Raw genomic sequence first — 24,074 nt, 5'->3', positions numbered from 1 at the left:
AGTAGTGGTTTCTTTGTAGCAATTCGACCATGAAGACCTGATTCACGCAGTCTCCTCTGAACAGTTGATGTTGAGATGTGTCTGTTACTTTATTTGGGCTGCAACTTGAGGGGCAGTTAATTAACGATTTCTGTGGCTGGTAACTAATGAATTTATCCTCTGCAGCAGAGGTAACTCTGGGTCTTCCTTTCCTGTGTCGGTCCTCATGAGGTCAGTCCAAGTAATGGACTGTCGTTTCTTATAATTTGAGCTGTTCTTGCCATAATATGGACTTGGTCTTTTACCAAATAGGGCCATCTTCTGTATACCACCACACAACACAACTGATTGGCTCAAACCCATTAAGGAAGAAAGAAATTCCACAAATTAACTTTTAACAAGGCACACCTGTTAATTGAAATGCATTCCAGGTGACTTCCTCATAAAGCTGGTTGAGAGAATGCCAAGAGTGTGTAAAGCTGTCATCAAGGCAAAGGGTGGCTGCTTCGAAGAAACTCAATTATATTTTGATTTGTTTAACACTTTGTTGGTTACTACATGACTCCATATGTGTTATTTCATAGTGTTGATGTCTTCACTATTATTCTACAATGTAGAAATGTGTACAAATAAAGAAAACGAGTAGGGGTGTCCAAACGTTTGACTGGTTCATTACACACACACACACACACACACACACACACACACACACACACACACACACACACACACACACACTTGAAGTCGGAAGTTCACATTCACATTAAAACTCATTTTCAACCACTCCACACATTTGTGTTAACAAACTATAGTTTTGGCAAGTCGGTTAGGAAATCTATTTTGTGCATGACACAAGTAATTTTTTCAACAATTGTTTACAGACGGATTATTTCAGTTATATTTCACTGTATCACAATTCCAGGGGGTCAGAAGTTTACATACACTAAATTGACTGTGCCTTTAAACAGCTTGGAACATTCCAGAAAAGGATGTCATGGCTTTAGAAGCTTCTGATATGCTAATTGACATCATTTGAGTTAATTGGAGGTGTACCTGTGGATGTATTTCAAGGCCTTCCTTCAAACTCAGTGCCTCTTTGCTTGACGACATGGGAAAATCTAAAGAAATCAGCCAAGACCTCAGAAAAAAAATTGTAGACCTCCACAAGTCTGGTTCATCCTTGGGAGCAATTTCTAAATGCCTGAAGGTACCACGTTCATCTGTACAAGCAACAGTACAACCACGCAGACCACGGGACCACGCAGGCGTCATACCGCTCAGGAAGGAGACGCGTTCTGTCTCCTAGAGATGAACGTACGTTGGTGCGAAAAGTGCAAATCAATCCCAGAGCAACAGCAAAGGACCTTGTGAAGATGCTGGAGGAAACAGGACGAGTCACGTAGCTCTGGCTTGTTATATAAAGCAGAGACATTCAGTTTCTGTTCAATTGAACATTAGAATGGGCAAAACGAGTCACCCAAGCGACTGAGCGTTGTATGATCGTCGGTGTCAGGCGTGCAGTATCTCAGAAACTGCCAGCCTCCTGGGCTTTTCACACACGACTGTGTCTAGGGTTTACAGAGAACGGTGCTGCAGACTAAAAAGCATCCAGTCAGCGCCAGTCCTGTGGGTGAAAACAGCTCGTTGATGAGAGAAGTCGGAGGAGAATGGCAGGAATGGTTCGAGCTAACAGGCGGGCCGCAAACAGACTAACAACAGTGGTGTGCAGAACAGCATCTCCGAACACAACTCGTCGGTCCTTGTCACGGATGGGATATTGCAGCAGACGACCACACCGGGTTCCACTCCTATCAACTAGAATCGGCTCCAGTGGGCACGCCATCACCAACACGGGACAAATTGAGGAGGTGAAAAACATCACCTGGAACATGACAGCGAGCTCAGTTTACTGAGTGTCCTGGTCAGGCACCAGACCTCAACACAATAGAGCATAATGGGATGAGCTGGAATGGCTGTTAACAGCATGAATGTACCACCATCTAATCTGCAGCAACTGCGTGATGCCATCGCGTCAGCATGGACCAACATCCCTGTGAAACGTTTCCGACACCTTAATAGAATGTCCCAAAGAAATCAGGCTGATCTGGAGGTTAAAGGGGGTCCAACACAGTAATAGATGGGTGTACCTAATAAACTGGCCAGTGTGTGAGTGAGTAAACAAAAAAATAATATATAAAACATTCTACAATTAAATTTATTGTGTAAAATATATTATTCTGTGGTACCCACCATCTTCCTGTGCATGGCGATGATGTACCCGATGAAGGGGCTGTCCTGGACGGGGGACACGTGTCCGTTGGGCACCCCCACCCCTCCGTTGGCCAGGCTTCTCTCTGTGGTCTCTCTGCAGTGCACCATGGTGCTGGGCATGCCGTTGGAGATCAGACCAGGCTTACCATCAGGATGCGCTGCCACCCCCACACCGTTAACCATGGGCACAGGGGTGATGTCTGGAGAGGTGTTACAGACAGACATGTCAGAGAGCCCTTCCGGAAACAGTGAGTTGGTTTAGCATGTGACTGTGAGGAGTATGGAAGGGTTAAGGTCATAAGGAGAGGTACAGTACAGTATCCACCTCTAGAAGCAGTGTGCGTAACATTCTACCAGCCTCTAGAAGCAGCGTGCGTAACATTCTACCAGCCTCTAGAAGCAGCGTGTGTTACATTCTACCAGCCTCTAGAAGCAGTGTGTTACATTCTACCAGCCTCTAGAAGCAGTGTGTTACATTCTACCAGCCTCTAGAAGCAGTGTGTTACATTCTACCAGCCTCTAGAAGCAGCATGTGTTACATTCTACCAGCCTCTAGAAGCAGCGTGCGTTACATTCTACCAGCATCTAGAAGCAGCGTGTTACATTCTACCAGCCTCTAGAAGCAGCGTGCGTTACATTCTACCAGCCTCTAGAAGCAGCATGCGTTACATTCTACCAGCCTCTAGAAGCAGCGTGCGTTACATTCTACCAGCCTCTAGAAGCAGCATGCGTTACATTCTACCAGCCTCTAGAAGCAGTGCGTTACATTCTACCAGACTCTAGAAGCAGTGTGTTACATTCTACCAGCCTCTAGAAGCAGCGTGCGTTACATTCTACCAGACTCTAGAAGCAGCGTGCGTTACATTCTACCAGCCTCTAGAAGCAGCGTGCGTTACATTCTACCAGACTCTAGAAGCAGCGTGCGTTACATTCTACCAACCTCTAGAAGCAGCGTGCGTTACATTCTACCAGCCTCTAGAAGCAGTGTGTGCAACATTCTACCAGCCTCTAGAAGCAGCGTGCGTTACATTCTACCAGCCTCTAGAAGCAGTGCGTTACATTCTACCAGACTCTAGAAGCAGTGTGTTACATTCTACCAACCTCTAGAAGCAGCGTGTGTTACATTCTACCAACCTCTAGAAGCAGTGCGTTACATTCTACCAGCCTCTAGAAGCAGCGTGCGTTACATTCTACCAGCCTCTAGAAGCAGCGTGTGTTACATTCTACCAACCTCTAGAAGCAGCGTGCGTTACATTCTACCAGCCTCTAGAAGCAGTGCGTTACATTCTACCAGCCTCTAGAAGCAGCGTGCGTTACATTCTACCAGCCTCTAGAAGCAGCGTGCGTTACATTCTACCAGCCTCTAGAAGCAGCGTGTTACATTCTACCAACCTCTAGAAGCAGCGTGTGTTACATTCTACCAACCTCTAGAAGCAGCGTGTGTTACATTCTACCAACCTCTAGAAGCAGCGTGTGTTACATTCTACCAGCCTCTAGAAGCAGCGTGTTACATTCTACCAGCCTCTAGAAGCAGCGTGCGTTACATTCTACCAGCCTCTAGAAGCAGTGCGTTACATTCTACCAGCCTCTAGAAGCAGTGTGCGTTACATTCTACCAGCCTCTAGAAGCAGCGTGCGTAACATTCTACCAGCCTCTAGAAGCAGCGTGCGTAACATTCTACCAGTCTCTAGAAGCAGTGCGTTACATTCTACCAGCCTCTAGAAGCAGTGCGTTACATTCTACCAGCCTCTAGAAGCAGTGCGTTACATTCTACCAGCCTCTAGAAGCAGCGTGCGTTACATTCTACCAGCCTCTAGAAGCAGCGTGTGTTACATTCTACCAACCTCTAGAAGCAGCGTGTGTTACATTCTACCAACCTCTAGAAGCAGTGCGTTACATTCTACCAGCCTCTAGAAGCAGCGTGCGTTACATTCTACCAGCCTCTAGAAGCAGCGTGTGTTACATTCTACCAACCTCTAGAAGCAGCGTGCGTTACATTCTACCAGCCTCTAGAAGCAGCGTGTTACATTCTACCAGCCTCTAGAAGCAGCGTGCGTTACATTCTACCAGCCTCTAGAAGCAGCGTGCGTTACATTCTACCAGCCTCTAGAAGCAGTGCGTTACATTCTACCAGCCTCTAGAAGCAGTGTGCGTTAAATTCTACCAGCCTCTAGAAGCAGCGTGCGTAACATTCTACCAGCCTCTAGAAGCAGCGTGCGTAACATTCTACCAGTCTCTAGAAGCAGTGCGTTACATTCTACCAGACTCTAGAAGCAGTGTGTTACATTCTACCAGCCTCTAGAAGTAGCGTGCGTTACATTCTACCAGCCTCTAGAAGCAGCGTGCGTTACATTCTACCCACCCCTAGCGTAGGAGGTTCTCACCTGTCTGTGTTGGAGAGGTGAGGGAAGTGGGGGAGCATGGCACAGGGATCTCAAACGCACACAGGAAGCCGTTCACCGACAGACGCACCTTCTGATTATCCTGAGGGAAGTTCTACAGCACACAAAAAACAATTAGTACTATTGCTTCTATCTGTATTGGACTATTGTGTGTGTGTGTGTGTGTGTACCTTGATGTTGGAGGTGTGGACCTCAGCCAGTAGTATCTGTTCTGGTTTCAGACTACACAGTTCACTCAGCTGTTTCTTCAGACCGGTGTACTTGTCATCCATGTTGAGCCTCAGGCCGAACCGTACAGGGGTAGAACCATCCAGCATAATGACTGAGACAGAGACAGACAGACAGACAGACAGACAGACAGACAGACAGACAGACAGACAGACAGACAGACAGACAGACAGACAGACAGACAGACAGACAGACACAGAGAGAGAGAGTGAGAGAGACACAGAGAGAGAGAGAGACAGAGAGAGACACAGAGAGAGAGACACAGAGAGAGACACAGAGAGAGAGACACAGAGAGAGAGACACAGAGAGAGAGACACAGAGAGAGAGAGACAGAAAGAGAGACACAGAAAGAGAGACACAGAGAGAGAGACACAGAGAGAGAGACACAGAGAGAGAGAGAGAGAGAGAGAGAGAGACAGAGAGAGACACAGAGAGAGAGCGAGAGAGAGAGAGAGAGAGACACAGAGAGAGAGCGAGACAGAGACACAGAGAGAGAGAGAGAGACAGAGACACACAGAGAGAGAGAGAGAGACAGAGACACACAGAGAGAGAGAGAGAGAGAGAGAGAGAGACACAGAGAGACACAGAGAGACACAGAGAGACACACAGACAGAGACAGACAGACATGCAGTCAATTCAGGAAGTGAATAGAAATATGCATATTTCCCAGTGATCATCATTATTATTATTATTATTATTATTATTATTATTATAATATTGTTGTCTAGAAGGATGTGATTTGGGAAACGGGCCATTGGCTGCCGCTTGGCTTCTTTTAAGGACCTGCACCATTCTCAGGTTTATTTTTTATTAACCACCCATTTTTACCTACCTCATCCCCACACTGTTTTTATTTATTTACTTTTCTGCTCTTTTGCACACCAATATCTCTAACCTGTACATGACCATCTGATCATTTATCACTCCAGTGTTATTAATCTGCAAAATTGTAATTATTCCCCCACCCCTTTCCAGGGACCTAACCCCCCACCCCTTTCCAGGGACAAGCCCTCCCACCCCTTTCCAGGGACAAACCCTCCCACCCCTTTCCAGGGACAAACCCTCCCACCCCTTTCCAGGGACCTACCCCCCCACCCCTTTCCAGGGTATTGAGTCCCCGGTCCTCACCAGTGATCTCCAGGTGCATGGAGCTGTCCATGGGGAGGGGTAAAGACAGGAAGTTGAAGGGGTCGAAGCGGGCGCTGATGTGACCACACGTCTTACACTTGACCTGGGACTTGAGCTGGCCGTGGAACAGATCCACCACGATGGAACGGTTCCTCCGCAAGTGGTTCTCCCACGCCTGACGAGGAACATACACGGAACCATAGAGACGTAAAACACACACACACGGAACCATAGAGAGATGTAAAACACACACACACACACACACACACACACACGGAACCATAGAGAGATGTAAAACACACACAGCAAGTGGTTCTCCCACGCCTGACGAGGAACACACACACACACACGGAACCATAGAGACGTAAAACACACACACAAGTGGTTCTCCCACGCCTGACGAGGAACACACACACACACAGCACTAATGCTGCTAATTCCTCCTATAAACATGCACGCACACATACACACTGTTCATTAACTGTATATCAATACACTTCACAGGTCATCCACTCTTTGAGAAGTGCTTAGTGGATGGGCTGGCTTTCATTGACTCTCTCCTGGTCTCTAGACACCCAAGATGGCTGCCAGAAGATGCTCCTAAGGACGATGATGATGATGTCATGCTGTATGATGATTGGTTGTTACTAAACAGTATAGTTTTTTTCTTTTTCAGTTGATCGGTTTTATTTTTTCCATATTAACAGTGGAAAATTCTCTGAGAAAATAAAGATTGATTTGATTGTACGTGTGTGTATTGGTTGACTGTGTGCGCGCGCGCGCGTGTGAAGTTGTGCGTGTATGTTTTGGTTTATTGATTGAACTCTGACCTCTGATGCGACCTCCCAGTCGGGTCGTCCGTTGCTGTCCTTCAGCTCTACGTAGGGTTTCTCATGCACCCTGTTCAGGTCCTCATGGAGCCCGTCCAATAGGAAGGCCAGGAGCTCCTGACTGTCCTGCTGCTGGAAGCCGTTGAACCGCGGGGCGTACTTTGCTATCGTCCACTACAGGGGGCGGTAGTGAGACAACCACATATTAGTCAATTAATTCATGTCAGAATGACTACGTTACCACAAGCTGATCAATTCTGATAATTTTTTCCCCACAAATGTTTATTTTGACCAATCACATTAGATCTTCTTCAGAGCTGATCCGAATGGTGAAAAAAAAGAGACTGCTTCTTGACAAAAATGCCCACTTAACCCGGAAGCCAGCCGCACTAATGTGTCGGAGGAAACACCGTTCACCTGCCGACCGTGTCAGAGTGCACTGCGCCCGGCCCGCCTCAGGAGTCGCTAGTGCGCGATGGGACAAGGACATCCCTTCCGGGCTTAACCCTCCTCTAACCCGGACGACGCTGGGCCAAACCCTCCTCTAACCCGGACGACGCTGGGCCAAACCCTCCCATAACCCGGACGACGCTGGGCCAAACCCTCCTCTAACCCGGACGACGCTGGGCCAAACCCTCCCCTAACGACGCTGGGCCAAACCCTCCCCTAACCTGGACGACGCTGGGCCAAACCCTCCCATAACCCGGACGACGCTGGGCCAAACCCTCCCCTAACCTGGACAACGCTGGGCCAAACCCTCCCCTAACCCGGACGACGCTGGACCAAACCCTCCCCTAACCCGGACGACGCTGGGCCAAACCCTCCCCTAACCTGGACAACGCTGGGCCAAACCCTCCCCTAACCCGGACGACGCTGGGCCAAACCCTCCCCTAACCCGGACGATGCTGGGACAAACCCTCCTCCAACTTTACCTCTTAGATTGGTAAAAATGAGTTGCGGTATTGAGTAGAAAGACATGACTTTACAATTCAAATGGCTGATAATGTATGAATTCAGCGTATTGCTAGATGTTTTGGATATTGTCTAGGCCTATAGGATCACGAAAATAAATTTGACCGCAGCCAACCAGAGCGCACAAAGATAACACAGGCACCGAGAGGCGGGACAGACAGCAGAGTGACCAACCAGCATCTTCCCTGTCATGACTGACAGCCTACACCATCAACAAAGAGGTCACTAGAAAATGCATATCATTCCTTCTTGTGGGAGAAGGCTATACAAGACTTTCCTGACTAGAAAACTGGAAGATTTTAAATGAAAAGAAGCCGAGTTCATTAATGAAGTGGAAAAAGGCGCAAAAAGAAAACACATATTATTATTATTATTTATTTTTAACCCTTTTTCTCCCCAATTTCGTGGGATCCAATTATTTAGTAGCTACTATCTTGTCTCATCGCTACAACTCCCGTACGGGTTCGGGAGAGACGAAGTCCCATCCACTGTTGTGATGATCCATGTCAGGATTTATAAACCCACCCTGAGTTTGAGAGGGGCAACGTTCTTCTGCGTTCCACTCCACAGCTCCATCAGCAGGTCTCCGTAACATTTAGCCATGTGACCTCGCATCCCGATGGGGTTGGTTCTGGACACACACAAAAACAAAGTTAGTAATGCTGTCCAACGAGCTGTTCAACTTTTCACAACACGCGTACACACACACACACACACACACATACACACACACACACACATACACACACACACACACACACACATACACACACACACACACATACACACACACACACACCTACCTGTTGAGTTCATAGAGGTGTCTTCCTGAGATGAAGTAGTCAGTGAGGGGCGTGGTGTTGCTAACACACTGGATACTAGAGTTCATAAAGCACGTGTTGCCTAGGTTACTGAGGCCCGTGGCACCCTTCTCCGTAGCAACTGGGGAGGGGGGTGGGTTGGGGGGGTGGTAGACATGCACAGTATTAGGCTACAATATTACCATGTTTGCCAGGTTTTAGGGGAGAATCGGAGGGAGGTTAGAGATAAATATATCATCCTAAAATAGTAAAAGCTCTTGATAACTGCGTTGTAACGGTATGTACCGATGTGCTGAAGGGGTTTGTGACGCGGTAACTGCGTTGTAACGGTATGTACCGATGTGCTGAAGGGGTTTGTGACGCGGTAACTGCGTTGTTAACGTATGTACCGATGTGCTGAAGGGGTTTGTGACACGGTAACTGCGTTGTAACGGTATGTACCGATGTGCTGAAGGGGTTTGTGACGCGGTAACTGCGTTGTAACGGTATGTACCGATGTGCTGAAGGGGTTTGTGACTCGATAACTGCGTTGTAACGGTATGTACCGATGTGCTGAAGGGGTTTGTGACTCGATAACTGCGTTGTAACGGTATGTACCGATGTGCTGAAGGGGTTTGTGACTCGATAACTGCGTTGTAACGGTATGTACCGATGTGCTGAAGGGGTTTGTGACGCGGTAACTGCGTTGTTAACGTATGTACCGATGTGCTGAAGGGGTTTGTGACGCGGTAACTGCGTTGTAACGGTATGTACCGATGTGCTGAAGGGGTTTGTGACGCGGTAACTGCGTTGTAACGGTATGTACCGATGTGCTGAAGGGGTTTGTGACGCGGTAACTGCGTTGTAACGGTATGTACCGATGTGCTGAAGGGGTTTGTGACGCGATAACTGCGTTGTAACGGTATGTACCGATGTGCTGAAGGGGTTTGTGACATGGTAACTGCGTGGTAACGGTATGTACCGATGTGCTGAAGGGGTTTGTGACTCGATAACTGCGTTGTAACGGTATGTACCGATGTGCTGAAGGGGTTTGTGACATGGTAACTGCGTGGTAACGGTATGTACCGATGTGCTGAAGGGGTTTGTGACTCGATAACTGCGTTGTAACGGTATGTACCGATGTGCTGAAGGGGTTTGTGACGCGGTAACTGCGTTGTAACGGTATGTACCGATGTGCTGAAGGGGTTTGTGACTCGATAACTGCGTTGTAACGGTATGTACCTTTATGTCGGTCCATTTTACTGCTGTTGGCGATGAAGGACATCTCTTCTGGCCAGCTCATGTCTTTGTTCCGAACTAAAAACACACAAGATGAAGGTTTACACACATCAATGACTTACAGTAGAAAGACCTGCTACTTTTATCTTGTCTTTTTTTTATTTTTTTATCAGAAGCTTGCAGTCAGGTTTTTATTTTTTTTTAACATTTCAACACACTCAGCAGTCAGAGAAAGTTTGAGTTAATTATAGAGTTCTTTGAACGTACCCTCGATAACTAAGTGTTGCTCGTCCTGAATCTTCAGGCCCTCCAGAGTGTGGTTCTCATCATCCAGGAGGGTCAGATAGTTCTGGGTGGGGGGAGGAGGAGAACAGGGTCAGATAGTTCTGGGTGGGGGGAGGAGAACAGGGTCGGATAGTTCTGTGGGGAGGAGGAGAACAGGGTCAGATAGTTCTGGGTGGGGGGAGGAGGAGAACAGGGACATATCGTTCTGGGTGGGGGGAGGAGGAGAACAGGGTCAGATAGTTATGTGGGGAGGAGGAGAACAGGGTCAGATAGTTCTGTGGGGAGGAGGAGGAGAACATGGTCAGATAGTTCTGTGGGGAGGAGGAGAACAGGGTCAGATAGTTCTGGGTGGGGGGAGGAGGAGAACAGGGACATATCGTTCTGGGTGGGGGGAGGAGGAGAACAGGGTCAGATAGTTATGTGGGGAGGAGGAGAACAGGGTCAGATAGTTCTGTGGGGAGGAGGAGGAGAACATGGTCAGATAGTTCTGTGGGGAGGAGGAGAACAGGGTCAGATAGTTCTGGGGGAAGGAGGAGAACAGGGTCGGAGAGTTCTGTGGGGAGGAGGAGAACAGGGTCAGGTAGTTCTGGGGGGGAGGAGGAGAACAGGGTCAGGTAGTTATGTGGGGAGGAGGAGAACAGGGTCAGGTAGTTCTGGGGGGGAGGAGGAGAACAGGGTCAGGTAGTTATGTGGGGAGGAGGAGAACAGGGTCAGGTAGTTCTGGGGGGAGGAGGAGAACAGGGTCAGGTAGTTCTGTGGGGAGGAGGAGGAGAGGGTCAGGTAGTTCTGTGGGGAGGAGGAGGAGAGGGTCAGGTAGTTCTGGGGGGAGGAGGAGAACAGGGTCAGGTAGTTCTGGGGGGAGGAGGAGGAGAGGGTCAGATGGTTCTGGGGGGAGGAGGAGAACAGGGTCAGGTTGTTCTGGGGGGAGGAGGAGAACAGGGTCAGATAGTTATGTGGGGAGGAGGAGAACAGGGTCAGATAGTTCTGTGGGGAGGAGGAGGAGAACATGGTCAGATAGTTCTGTGGGGAGGAGGAGAACAGGGTCAGATAGTTCTGGGGGAAGGAGGAGAACAGGGTCGGAGAGTTCTGTGGGGAGGAGGAGAACAGGGTCAGGTAGTTCTGGGGGGAGGAGGAGAACAGGGTCAGGTAGTTCTGGGGGGAGGAGGAGGAGAGGGTCAGGTAGTTCTGGGGGGAGGAGGAGGAGAGGGGCAGGTAGTTCTGGGGGGAGGAGGAGAACAGGGTCAGGTAGTTCTGGGGGGAGGAGGAGAACAGGGTCAGGTAGTTCTGGGGGGAGGAGTAGAACAGGGTCAGGTAGTTCTGGGGGGAGGAGGAGAACAGGGTCAGGTAGTTCTGTGGGGAGGAGGAGGAGAGGGTCAGGTAGTTCTGTGGGGAGGAGGAGGAGAGGGTCAGGTAGTTCTGGGGGGAGGAGGAGAACAGGGTCAGGTAGTTCTGGGGGGAGGAGGAGGAGAGGGTCAGATGGTTCTGGGGGGAGGAGGAGAACAGGGTCAGGTTGTTCTGGGGGGAGGAGGAGAACAGGGTCAGGTAGTTCTGTGGGGAGGAGGAGGAGAGGGTCAGGTAGTTCTGGGGGGAGGAGGAGAACAGGGTCAGGTAGTTCTGTGGGGAGGAGGAGGAGAGGGTCAGGTAGTTCTGGGGGGAGGAGGAGAACAGGGTCAGGTAGTTCTGGGGGGAGGAGGAGAACAGGGTCAGGTAGTTCTGGGGGGAGGAGGAGAACAGGGTCAGATGGTTCTGGGGGGAGGAGGACAGGGTCAGGTAGTTCTGGGGGGAGGAGGACAGGGTCAGGTAGTTCTGGGGGGGAGGTTTGGATGAGGAGAGGTCAACATCCGCAAGTTTATATTAATTTATATTTTCTCATGTCACCGCAATATCACTTATAATATAGTTGCGACATGCGATAGTTGCACACCTCGCTGTTATAGAGCCACAGCCTCATGTCCTCGTCTTTGATGCGTAGCCTCCGAGACAGGTACAGGTGGATGTCCTTGATGGTGCCCACGCGGCTGAAACAGCCTGTATAGGCCAGGACACGCTTCAGAGGAGCGTTGGGGGAGGGCACGTTACCTGGAGGGGGAGAGAGAGAGAGAAAGGGGAGGATGGGGGCGAGAGGAGGGGCGAGAGGAGGGGTGAGGGGGGTGAGAGAGGCGAGGGGGGGTGAGGGGGGAGAGAGAGAGGCGAGGGGGGGAGAGAGAGGCGAGGGGGGGAGAGAGAGGCGAGGGGGGGAGAGAGAGGCGAGCGGGGGGAGAGAGAGGCGAAGGGGGGGAGAGAGAGGCGAGCGGGGGGGAGAGAGGCGAGCGGGGGGGGGAGGAAAACACTCCAGCCTTTAGTGGACTATCAGCTCCCAAATTCTTGTAACACGCAGACGCACACACTCACACAGACGCACACACTCACACAGACGCACACAGACGCACACACTCAGACGCACACACTCACACAGACGCACACACTCACACACACACAGACGCACACAGACGCACACACTCACACAGACGCACACACGCACACAGACGCACACAGACGCACACACTCACACAGACGCACACACTCACACAGACGCACACACTCACACAGACGCACACACTCACACAGACGCACACACTCACACAGACGCACACAGACGCACACAGACGCACACACTCACACAGACGCACACACTCACACAGACGCACACACTCACACAGACGCACACACTCACACAGACGCACACACTCACACAGACGCACACACTCACACAGACGCACACACTCACACAGACGCACACAGACGCACACAGACGCACACAGACGCACACACTCACACAGACGCACACACTCACACAGACGCACACACTCACACAGACGCACACACTCACACAGACGCACACACTCACACAGACGCACACACTCACACAGACGCACACACTCACACAGACGCACACAGACGCACACACGCACACAGACGCACACAGACGCACACAGACGCACACACGCACACACACGCACACAGACGCACACAGACGCACACAGACGCACACAGACTGAGTGTTAAATCAACACATTATTACAAGAGATAAAGAATAGTTCAGCTCATGTAGGATTAGTTGTAAGGAAGCAGCAAGAAAGTGTGTTTTAGATTCGGACTGATTCACTAAAATCAACTCATTAGCGACTCACAAGATTCAAATCTGATTTAATTAAGACTGATTCATTCAAATCAACTCATTAGTGACTCACAAGATTCAAATCTGATTTAATTAAGACTGATTCATTCAAATCAACTCATTAGTGACTCACAAGATACAAATCTGATTCAATCATAAGTCAACAAAAATCAATATTAGTTCAGTTAATAAACAATTAAAAACAAAAAATGGAACTGATTATTACCGATTTTAAAAGTATAGCCAAAAAACAACAAAAAGCAAACCCTAATATATGTGATTGATTGGTAATACTTTGCCAATACTTTGAAAGCAAACAGAATGAATCAAAAGCTGTAAACTGCATATACTCCCAGCAGCACAGCCTTGCTCTTCGGTCAGTATGTCTGGGTCTAGTCATTCTATGGCACTTGCAACAAATGTGATCGTGGGTTCGATTCCCGCTGAGGCCCCCCATACATAAAATGTATGCACGCAGTATATTATATATGATTATTTATAAATGGCATACAGTATAATATTATATAAGATTATTTATAAATGGAATACAGTATAATATTATATATGATTATTTATAAATGGAATACAGTATAATATTATATATGATTATTTATAAATGAAATACAGTATAATATTATATATGATTATTTATAAATGGAATACAGTATAATATTATATATGATTATTTATAAATGGAATACAGTATAATATTATATATGATTATTTATAAATGGAATACATTATTATATATGATTATTTATAAATGGAATACATTATAATATTATTTCCATGCCTGGAGCCAAACTAACTCCTCTGGGCCAGATATCTGATAGCACCAGTCCGATTAGATCACCACTCTAACGCCTCATAGTGTCTCTGTGCACCACTAACGCCTCATAGTGTCTCTGTGCACCACTCTAATGCCTCAGTGTCTCTGCAGCACCACTCTAACGCCTCAGTGTCTCTGCAGCACCACTAACGCCTCATAGTGTCTCTGCAGCACCACTCTAACGCCTCATAGAGCCTCTGCAGCACCACTAACGCCTCATAGTGTCTCTGTGCACCACTAACGCCTCATAATGTCTCTGTGCACCACTAACGCCTCATAGGGTCTCTGCAGCACCACTAACGCCTCATAGTGTCTCTGTGCACCACTAACGCCTCATAGTGTCTCTGTGCACCACTAACGCCTCATAGTGTCTCTGTGCACCACTAACGCCTCATAGTGCCTCTGCAGCACCACTAACGCCTCATAGTGTCTCTGTGCACCACTAACGCCTCATAGTGTCTCTGCAGCACCACTAACGCCTCATAGTGTCTCTGTGCACCACTCTAACACCTGAATTAAACACTGTCATCAGCTGTTAAAGTAGGCTAATTGGCTAGCACTGTCATCAGCTGTTAAAGTAGGCTAATTGGCTAGCACTGTCATCAGCTGTTAAAGTAGGCTAATTGGCTAGCACTGTCATCAGCTGTTAAAGTAGGCTAATTGGCTAGCACTGTCACCAATCTGTTAAAGTAGGCTAATTGGCTAGCACTGTCATCAGCTGTTGTTTACAGTTTCTGTTATGTCATCATTATTTTTCTATGTAGGCTTTACAGAGGGCGTGTCAAGCTTTATAGCACCACTGTTGTGACAACAAGGCTATGCGTACAGAAGAGTAAGAGTTAGGCTCTCGGGGTATTTTAGTACAGTCAGTGGGCACCATATCCACCCCCCTACGGACCATGACTCATCCTGCAGTCCATTCTAAGAACTTGATTAGGGGCCGGACCAGTCCATTTTAGGGGCATGATTAGGGGAAGGATCAGTTCCTTTTAGGGGCATGATTAGGGGCCGGACCAGTCCATTTTAGGGGCATGATTAGGGGAAGGATCAGTCCATTATAACAGCATGATTAGGGGAAGGATCAGTCCATTATAACAGCATGATTAGAGGCCGGACCAGTCCATTATAACAGCATGATTAGGGGTGGACTACAGTAGTAGAAGCAGCGTTTGTTGGCTCCTAGCAGGCCGTCTCTCTTTCTTGCTGCAGGCTTACGTTACCTCTGGGGAGATGCTGGGGGAACATTCTCAGGCTGGTCATACCCATGTTAACCCAGATGTTGGACTGGGGGGTGCGTGTGGCGGGCTGCTGCCGCAGGAAGAGGAGGTAGCGTGGGAAGAGCTCCAGCTCAGCACGGCCTGTTTTCGTCTGCTGGATCACCTGGAAAAAGGGAGAGGAGGATGAGTACCTCCACCCAAACCAGTACCTCCACCCAACCCAGTACCTCCACCCAACCCAGTACCTCCACCCAACGTTGTCAGACTGTATATTAACTCTAGCTCTTAAAATGGTTTCTCCAAAAATTATATATATATATATATATATATATATACATATATATATATATATATATATATATATACATACAGTGCCTTGCGAATAATTTTGCACGCCCAATTTTTCAGTTTTTTTTTTGTTAAAAAAGTTTGAAATATCCAATAAATATCGGTCCACTTCATGATTGTGTCCCACTTGTTGTTGATTCTTCACAAAAAAATACAGTTTTATATCTTTATGTTTGAAGCCTGAAATGTGGCAAAAGGTCGCAAAGTTCAAGGGGGCCGAATACTTTCGCAAGGCACTGTATATATATATATATATATGTATATACACACACACACACACACACATATATATATATATATTTTTTTTTTACAATCTCATTTTAATATTTACATTTTCTACATGGAAAAACATTCTAATGTTTCAACTGTTCTGTATTCATGTCATGTATTACATGCTATTGATTTTAAATGATTGTTTTGTAATTGTTTAGTAATTATTATTAGTTATGTATTTCTTCAGTTTTATCTGTGAGCAAGAATAAATCAACTCTGAGGGCTGAGCCCTAATTTCAGGAATGCACACACAACTGAAACGTTCACAAAAATCATCCACAATGGTGTGAAAATATCTCAAGCTAGACCCAGTCCTAGAGGTGACCATCTGTGGTTGAGTGGTTGTGTTGTGGTCCATCTATGGTTCAGTGGTTGTGTTGTGGTCCATCTGTGGTTCAGTGGTTGTGTGAGGGGAGGTTATGGTCCATACATACCGGTCGTGGCAGGCTGAGGTTGGCGCCATACCAGTGGAACAGCGCCCTCCACACCGGTTCTGGCACCGTCTCAAAGTCCCTGCCCGCCACCAGCTGTAGGGACTGTTTCAGCCGGCCTCCCTCCATGGTCAATGTGGGGGCCTGGGGGAACAGGAGAGAGACTGGGGGAAACAAGAGAGAGACTGGGGGGAAACAGGAGAGAGACTGTGGGGAAACAAGAGAGAGACTGGGGGGAAACAGGAGAGAGACTGGGGGGAAACAGGAGAGAGACTGGGGGGGAAACAGGAGAGAGACTGGGGGGAAACAGGAGAGAGACTGGGGGGAAACAGGAGAGAGACTCGGGGAAACAGTAGAGAGACTGGAAGGAAACAGGAGAGAGACTCGGGGGAAACAGGAGAGAGACTCGGGGAAACAGGAGAGAGACTGGGGGAAACAGGAGAGAGACTGGGGGAAACAGGAGAGAGACTGGAAGGAAACAGGAGAGAGACTGGAAGGAAACAGGAGAGAGACTGGAAGGAAACAGGAGAGAGACTGGAAGGAAACAGGAGAGAGACTGGAAGGAAACAGGAGAGAGACTGGAAGGAAACAGGAGAGAGACTGGAAGGAAACAGGAGAGAGACTGGAAGGAAACAGGAGAGAGACTGGAAGGAAACAGGAGAGAGACTGGAAGGAAACAGGAGAGAGACTGGAAGGAAACAGGAGAGAGACTGGAAGGAAACAGGAGAGAGACTGGAAGGAAACAGGAGAGAGACTGGAAGGAAACAGGAGAGAGACTGGGGGAAACAGGAGAGAGACTGGGGGAAACAGGAGAGAGACTGGGGGAAACAGGAGAGAGACTGGGGGAAACAGGAGAGAGACTGGGGGAAACAGGAGAGAGACTGGGGGAAACAGGAGAGAGACTGGGGGAAACAGGAGAGAGACTGGGGGGAAACAAGAGAGAGACTGGGGGAAACAGGAGAGAGACTGGGGGAAACAAGAGAGAGACTGGGGGAAACAAGAGAGAGACTGGGGGGAAACAGGAGAGAGACTGGGGGGAAACAGGAGAGAGACTGGGGGAAACAGGAGAGAGACTGGGGGAAACAGGAGAGAGACTGGGGGAAACAGGAGAGAGACTGCCTAACACCTGGCCGTATCGTCACAGGGCTGAGGAATAAGACCACATGGCTAGGAGGAAAAAGAGAGAGAGGCTGCCTAGACAGGCTCAGTGGGAGAGTGTGGATGGAATAACACTTTTCTCTGTGAACTTAATCAACAACTTGGTGTTTGAAAATGGACTAGACAACATACTAGAAATAGCTGATGTAATATAGGGGGCAAACACACACCTTCATGGGGTCTGTGTTGACCAGGGGCTGGTTGTCGATGGCTCCAGGCCTCTGAGCTGCCAGCTGGGACTGAGAGAGGGAGGGGATGTGGCCGTTGGCCCCGGAGAAACACTGGTTGTTGTCTGACATGTTGTGTTGCCGGGCAAAACAGATCTCTGTGGCTGAGGGGCCGGCCTGGGGGGTCACCACTGAGGAGGAGGAAGGGGGGGGAGGGGGGTGACGGCATCAGAGGTACCCTTTTCATTCAGGTTGAGGTACCCTTAGAGGGGTTGTAAATGGTTAAAAGTAGTTTAGAAAGAGTAAATCATGAATTAATAAGTAGTTTATAAATAATGAATAAACAGTTATAACCCATAGTTTGAGGTTGTAACAGCACACACAGCGCTGCCTAGTGGTCTGGTCACTGACCTGTGCTTTGGGTCTCTGTGGCTTCAGAGGCGCTGGACACAGCATCAGGGGACCTCTCCTCTGAGGTGCTGGCTGGGCTGGGGACCCCCAGACCTTCACCTATCCCTGGCTCCAGGGGGGCAGGCTCGACGGTCGCAGAGGCCTGAGGATTCCTCAGAGAGGAGAGGATAGAGGGCTGATCCACCACGATGGACTTGCGGTCCTAGAGAGATAGATAGATAGACAGAGAGATAGACAGAGAGAGAGACAGAGAGAGAGACAGAGAGAGAGACAGAGAGACAGAGAGAGAGAGACAGAGAGAGAGAGATAGAGAGAGATGGAGAGAGAGAGATAGAGATAGAGAGAGATAGAGAGAGAGAAGAGGAGGGTCAGTGATTATCCTATTCTGCTCTTTAACTTAACAGTTAGGCTTACATTTAGGGTGCTTCACATGGCACCCTATCCCCTATGTAGTGCACTACATTTGACCCATGGGGCCCTGGTGCTATTTGGAACGCAGCCTTGGACTTCCACTCACATATCTGACGTAGTCCTTCCAGAGCGTCCACCACTGGCTGGAGATGAGGAACCAGTTCTCCCCAGGGTGAAGCCCATGTCTGCCCTCTCTGTCCAGCCACCCCCTGAACACACACACACACACACACACACACACACACACACACACACACACTAGAGTTCAAAGCTTTAAACTGTAGAGGTGTCGTTCTTCAGGAGAAGGGGGGTGTGAAAGGTAAAGGTGGATACCTTGACAGTTGTACAACACATTTAACCCCTCTGAATCAGGGAGGTGCGGGGGGCTGCCTTAATCGTCATCCACGTCATCGGCGCCCGTTAACCCAAACAGTGGGTTAACGGCCTTGCTCAGGGGCAGAAGGACAGATTGTTGATGTGTATACCTGATGATTTGTCCCTCCTCTTCAGCAGTGGCAGGTCGAAGCCCAAGGACAATGTGACAGACCTGCAGAAACACAGACAGAGGCATGAAGAGAAAGCCCCAGGCCTACAGACACACAGACAGAGATGCATGAAGAGAAAGCCCCAGGCCTGCAGAAACACAGACAGAGAGGCATGAAGAGAAAGCCCCAGGCCTACAGAAACACAGACAGAGGCATGAAGAGAAAGCCCCAGGCCTGCAGAAACACAGACAGAGAGGCATGAAGAGAAAGCCCCAGGCCTACAGAAACACAGACAGAGGCATGAAGAGAAAGCCCCAGGCCTGCAGAAACACAGACAGAGAGGCATGAAGAGAAAGCCCCAGGCCTGCAGAAACACAGACAGAGAGGCATGAAGAGAAAGCCCCAGGCCTACAGAAACACAGACAGAGGCATGAAGAGAAAGCCCCAGGCCTGCAGAAACACAGACAGAGAGGCATGAAGAGAAAGCCCCAGGCCTGCAGAAACACAGACAGACAGAGGGGCATGAAGAGAAAGCCCCAGGCATACAGAAACACAGACAGACAGAGGGGCATGAAGAGAAAGCCCCAGGCCTGCAGAAACACAGACAGCGAGGCATGAAGAGAAAGCCCCAGGCCTGCAGAAACACAGACAGACAGAGGGGCATGAAGAGAAAGCCCCAGGCCTGCAGAAACACAGACAGAGGGGCATGAAGAGAAAGCCCCAGGCCTACAGAAACACAGACAGACAGAGGCATGAAGAGAAAGCCCCAGGCCTGCAGAAACACAGACAGAGGGGCATGAAGAGAAAGCCCCAGGCCTGCAGAAACACAGACAGACAGAGAGGCATGAAGAGAAAGCCCCAGGCCTGTAGAAACACAGACAGCGAGGCATGAAGAGAAAGCCCCAGGCCTACAGAAACACAAACAGAGGGGCATGAAGAGAAAGCAAACTATAAACTGAGGGGGAAACATGGAAACAGACCTGGAACAAACCATCAAATGAGTGTGTGTGTGTGTTCGTTCTGACCTGGAACAGCAGGTTGAGGAACTCGTTGGCCAGAGCGCTGTTCACACTCCAGATCTGGTAGTCCTCCAGGGTCAGGTGACCCAGCTGTGTGTGAGGTTCAAAGGTTAAGTCAAAAGGTTAGGGTCAAAGACAAGGGCTAAAATGTCAGTGGACAGCAGTAGCATTATGAGATAATTATCCAATCACGTTACAGATAAAAACAGCCATTATATCTCCTAGAAGAGTCTCACCTTGGTCGTGTCGTGCATGTTCAGGATTCCCTCCACTATGTCCGACACGTTGGTGAGCAGCTCCTGAAAACAGGATAATGAGAGTCAGAACTTAGGTAAGGTAGCTTACTTATTCAAACCCAACCACCTCCATTACATTATCAATTTAGTCTGTATCCCAGCAGAACTTACAGGAAGTGGTGTCCAGCAGAACTTACAGGAAGTGGTGTCCAGCAGTACTTACAGGAAGTAGTGTCCAGCAGTACTTACAGGAAGTAGTGTCCAGCAGAACTTACAGGAAGTGGTGTCCAGCAGAACTTACAGGAAGTGGTGTCCGTGTCCAGCAGTACTTACAGGGAGTGGTGTCCGTGTCCAGCAGTACTTACAGGGAGTGGTGTCCAGCAGTACTTACAGGAAGTGGTGTCCAGCAGTACTTACAGGAAGTGGTGTCCAGCAGAACTTACAGGGCAGTACTTACAGGGAGTGGTGTCCAGCAGAACTTACAGGGAGTGGTGTCCAGCAGAACTTACAGGAAGTGGTGTCCAGCAGAACTTACAGGGAGTGGTGTCCGTGTCCAGCAGTACTTACAGGAAGTGGTGTCCAGCAGTACTTACAGGAAGTGGTGTCCAGCAGTACTTACAGGAAGTGGTGTCCAGCAGTACTTACAGGAAGTGGTGTCCAGCAGTACTTACAGGAAGTGGTGTCCAGCAGTACTTACAGGAAGTGGTGTCCAGCAGTACTTACAGGAAGTGGTGTCCGTGTCCAGCAGTACTTACAGGAAGTGGTGTCCAGCAGAACTTACAGGAAGTGGTGTCCAACAGTACTTACAGGGAGTGTGTCTGTGCGATTGTCCTTCCAAACTTCCAGGAGTGCGGCTACCATCTCGTGGATTTCGTCTCGGGACAGAACCCCGTCCCGGTCCACGTCAAACACTTTGAAACAAACTGGGGAAACACGAGAGAGAAAGAGAGGGTACACAAAAATACTCTTTTAACATAACATTGTACTTTCTAACTACAGACTCCTCAAGCCGTAGTTATACCAAATACGTCGTGCTAGTCATCTGTATTCCTCCGTGTGATCTGCACCGAGCTACTTAGATAATTAACTGGAGTCTTGAGTTCCAATATCTGCTGCCATTTCCAAGCGTGAAAATGTAATGTCAAGGCCTGATGAGAATCTAGACGACAGGGTAGATGACATACTAATGACTATTCAGAGGTAGTTGACGATCGTAAAAAAATAAAAATCAACCACATCTGTGTTTTTACAACATAAGGAGATTGGTACCCAAGCGTACATGCACACACCATAATGTGTGAAAGGAAGCCTTAGGTTAGGAAATCACTACTCTCTACCGACGACAACAGATCACACAGCAGCTCTTACATTTCTGCCTCTCGGCGACGGGCCCCCGGCAACAGGCAGACAGGCCACAGGAGATCTCCTTAAAGTCGATGTGATTGTCCCGGTTCTCGTCAAAGGCGTGAAACAAACCTGGAAAACAAGAGCAAAAAGACGAGTTAAACCACGTTCTACTACAAAATGGACATTTGCAAAAAAAGAGAAATAGTTTTTTTTGTGTGAAGGTTTGGTATCAGATCTTTTGGGAACTCATTCACACCGTATCACAAGGATCACATTAATATGCATAAACATTGGGGACTGAAAAGAAAACATGACCACTGGCCTGGCCTTGAGGGAAGGCGTGTCATTGCAATAAATCCCTGCCCACTCGAACAACCTTCATCGTGCCTCGCTTCCTCTCACTACATCTCTAGCGGCTACAACATGCACGCAGCAGACGTCCCTCCTGTTCAGGTCAGTGTTGACATCGTTGCCTTTGTAATCAAGTTAGCTTGCTATAGCTAACGTTAGCTGTTAACCTTGCGTGTTTGACAATGTAAGCTATAAGCAAACGTTTGCGTTAGCTAGCGCAAAGACAACTTTTCCCAAGGCCAGCGCAGCAGCTATCGCTCGGACAAACCCCCATGTTTTCATTCAACAACAACAACAAACTCCTCTTACGACACAAGCAGTGAGTCATAGTTCAAACGACAACATGGTTTTAACATTGAGAGACCATCAGAAGAGATTCTCATCTAAATGATCCACACACAATATATACGCATACAAATTATGGCATGTATACATGATTGTGTGTGTGTATGTTAGTGTGTGTGTTAGTGTGTGTGTGTGTATGTTAGTGTATGTTAGTGTGAGCGTTAGTGTGTGTGTGTGTTAGTGTGTGTGTTAGTGTGTGTTAGTGTGTGTTAGTGTGTGTTAGTGTGTGTGTTAGTGTGTGCGTGTGTGTTAGTGTGTGCGTGTGTGTTAGTGTGTGTGTGTGTGTATGTGTGTAGTGTGTGCGTGTTAGTGTGTGTGTGCGTGTTAGTGTGTGTGTGCGTGTTAGTGTGTGTGTGTGTGTTAGTGTGTGTGTGTGTTAGTGTGAGTGTGAGTTAGTGTGTGTGTGTTAGTGTGTGTGTGTGTGTTAGTGTGTGTGTGTTAGTGTGTGTGTGTGTGTGTGTGTTAGTGTGTGTGTGTGTTAGTGTGTAGTGTGTGTTTGTGTGTAGTGTGTGTTAGTGTGTAGTGTGTGTTAGTGTGTAGTGTGTGTTAGTGTGTGTATTACTGTGTTTGAATGTCCATGGGGGACTGTCTACCTGGGGGAACCAGGTTTAACATGTCCCTATAACATCCGGCTGGCATCAAAATAATACATCAGAAATATGCCATACCTTCACCTAGCGAAGCGTGAATAGGAGGAGAGACCAGCGGGACAAAAGTTTCCAAGTCAAAGCGTCCGGTCCTGGACTGGGCTTTCAGCAGCCAATAGCGCTTCTCCAAGTCAATGATATCAGACTCTTCTACTGTGGGAGGAGAGAAGAAGAAGGATATGCTTTAAAAAAAAAAAAAAAAAAATGGCAACCAACCTAGAGTGATTTTTTTGGGGTTTGTAGATTCGCCCGAGCATCACATGACCTAGCAGTGTTAGGTAAGGAAAGGAAACAAAGGCTTCAGATCATATCAATATGGTGCTATAGTGGACTTTGTGAACTCGGATGGCGATATGGAGACACATGCAGATGACGCCAACACGTTTCACGGTTCCATTCTGATGGACATTTGGATTCTGGACAGTTTTGTTAACGAGCAGGACAGAGGATAGTAGTCTTGAGTAGTAGTCTCAAGGTCCCAGATCTTGCAAGTAGGGTTGCAACATTTCAGTAACTTTCCCCAAGAGAAATCCTGGATTGAGGAGTCAAGATTTCCTGCTGATTCCCGGAATCTTACAAAAATCGGGATTTCTGGAAAACCTGGGAATTCTGGTTACTGTAATTTTGCGTCCCCATCTGTAAGTGATTTAGTCTATCCCGTTTAGTCTTGAGGTGAGACCATGAATCAAACTCAAAAGGGCAGGGCCAAGGCTCACTAGGTGTACCAATATAGCTACTGTTAAGTATGAAACCTGCCAGTCAGCCCCAGGGTCAGAGATCCTGGGTTCATCCTCCCACTCTACCGCGTTAATCCACAGCTTTACACTGATAAGATTAGCCTACGGCTCGCTAGCTCATACTAGCCCAGGCTTCCCTTTCCACCCCACTGTCCCATGAGTCATCCCATACATGTCGCTCAGACAGGTGTCAAAACACACATACACAAATTAAGACCGCATCCTAATGCCAGCCTATTCCCTACATAGTGCACTACTAAATAGGGCGCCATTTGGGATGCAGACCAAGTCATATTCACTCTCTGACTGGAGAGGAGGCCATTCCGGATTTCCACCACAAACCCAAGCTGGTTCTTAAATCTCACTGCTAT

General features: G+C 48.3%; 1 protein-coding gene across 2 annotated transcripts in view; it reads right to left on the bottom strand.

Moving 5' to 3' along the window:
- LOC139386190 (ubiquitin specific peptidase 32) overlaps window positions 1-24,074 on the bottom strand; it is a 100,373-nt gene that overhangs the window by 18,720 nt on the left and 57,579 nt on the right. The window contains exons 6-26 of one of the 2 annotated variants that reach the window (XM_071131661.1): window positions 22,988-23,119; window positions 21,645-21,752; window positions 21,084-21,199; window positions 20,277-20,339; window positions 20,047-20,130; window positions 19,022-19,083; window positions 18,643-18,745; window positions 18,126-18,327; window positions 17,718-17,905; window positions 16,393-16,533; window positions 15,341-15,500; window positions 12,059-12,213; window positions 10,117-10,198; window positions 9,853-9,927; window positions 8,614-8,752; window positions 8,336-8,441; window positions 6,839-7,012; window positions 6,009-6,183; window positions 4,823-4,974; window positions 4,635-4,746; window positions 2,230-2,450 (exon numbers count right to left, since the gene is read on the bottom strand). In XM_071131661.1, coding sequence (XP_070987762.1) covers window positions 2,230-2,450; window positions 4,635-4,746; window positions 4,823-4,974; window positions 6,009-6,183; window positions 6,839-7,012; window positions 8,336-8,441; window positions 8,614-8,752; window positions 9,853-9,927; window positions 10,117-10,198; window positions 12,059-12,213; window positions 15,341-15,500; window positions 16,393-16,533; window positions 17,718-17,905; window positions 18,126-18,327; window positions 18,643-18,745; window positions 19,022-19,083; window positions 20,047-20,130; window positions 20,277-20,339; window positions 21,084-21,199; window positions 21,645-21,752; window positions 22,988-23,119 — 2,750 coding nt within the window. The remainder of the gene's footprint in view (window positions 1-2,229; window positions 2,451-4,634; window positions 4,747-4,822; window positions 4,975-6,008; window positions 6,184-6,838; window positions 7,013-8,335; window positions 8,442-8,613; window positions 8,753-9,852; window positions 9,928-10,116; window positions 10,199-12,058; window positions 12,214-15,340; window positions 15,501-16,392; window positions 16,534-17,717; window positions 17,906-18,125; window positions 18,328-18,642; window positions 18,746-19,021; window positions 19,084-20,046; window positions 20,131-20,276; window positions 20,340-21,083; window positions 21,200-21,644; window positions 21,753-22,987; window positions 23,120-24,074) is intronic. The other variant, XM_071131662.1, reaches the window with a different exon arrangement.

The sequence above is a fragment of the Oncorhynchus clarkii genome, chromosome 27 (assembly GCF_045791955.1).
Source record: "Oncorhynchus clarkii lewisi isolate Uvic-CL-2024 chromosome 27, UVic_Ocla_1.0, whole genome shotgun sequence".
In the NCBI taxonomy this organism is placed as follows: Eukaryota; Metazoa; Chordata; class Actinopteri; order Salmoniformes; family Salmonidae; genus Oncorhynchus; species Oncorhynchus clarkii.
This window is presented reverse-complemented; position numbering and strand designations above follow the sequence as displayed.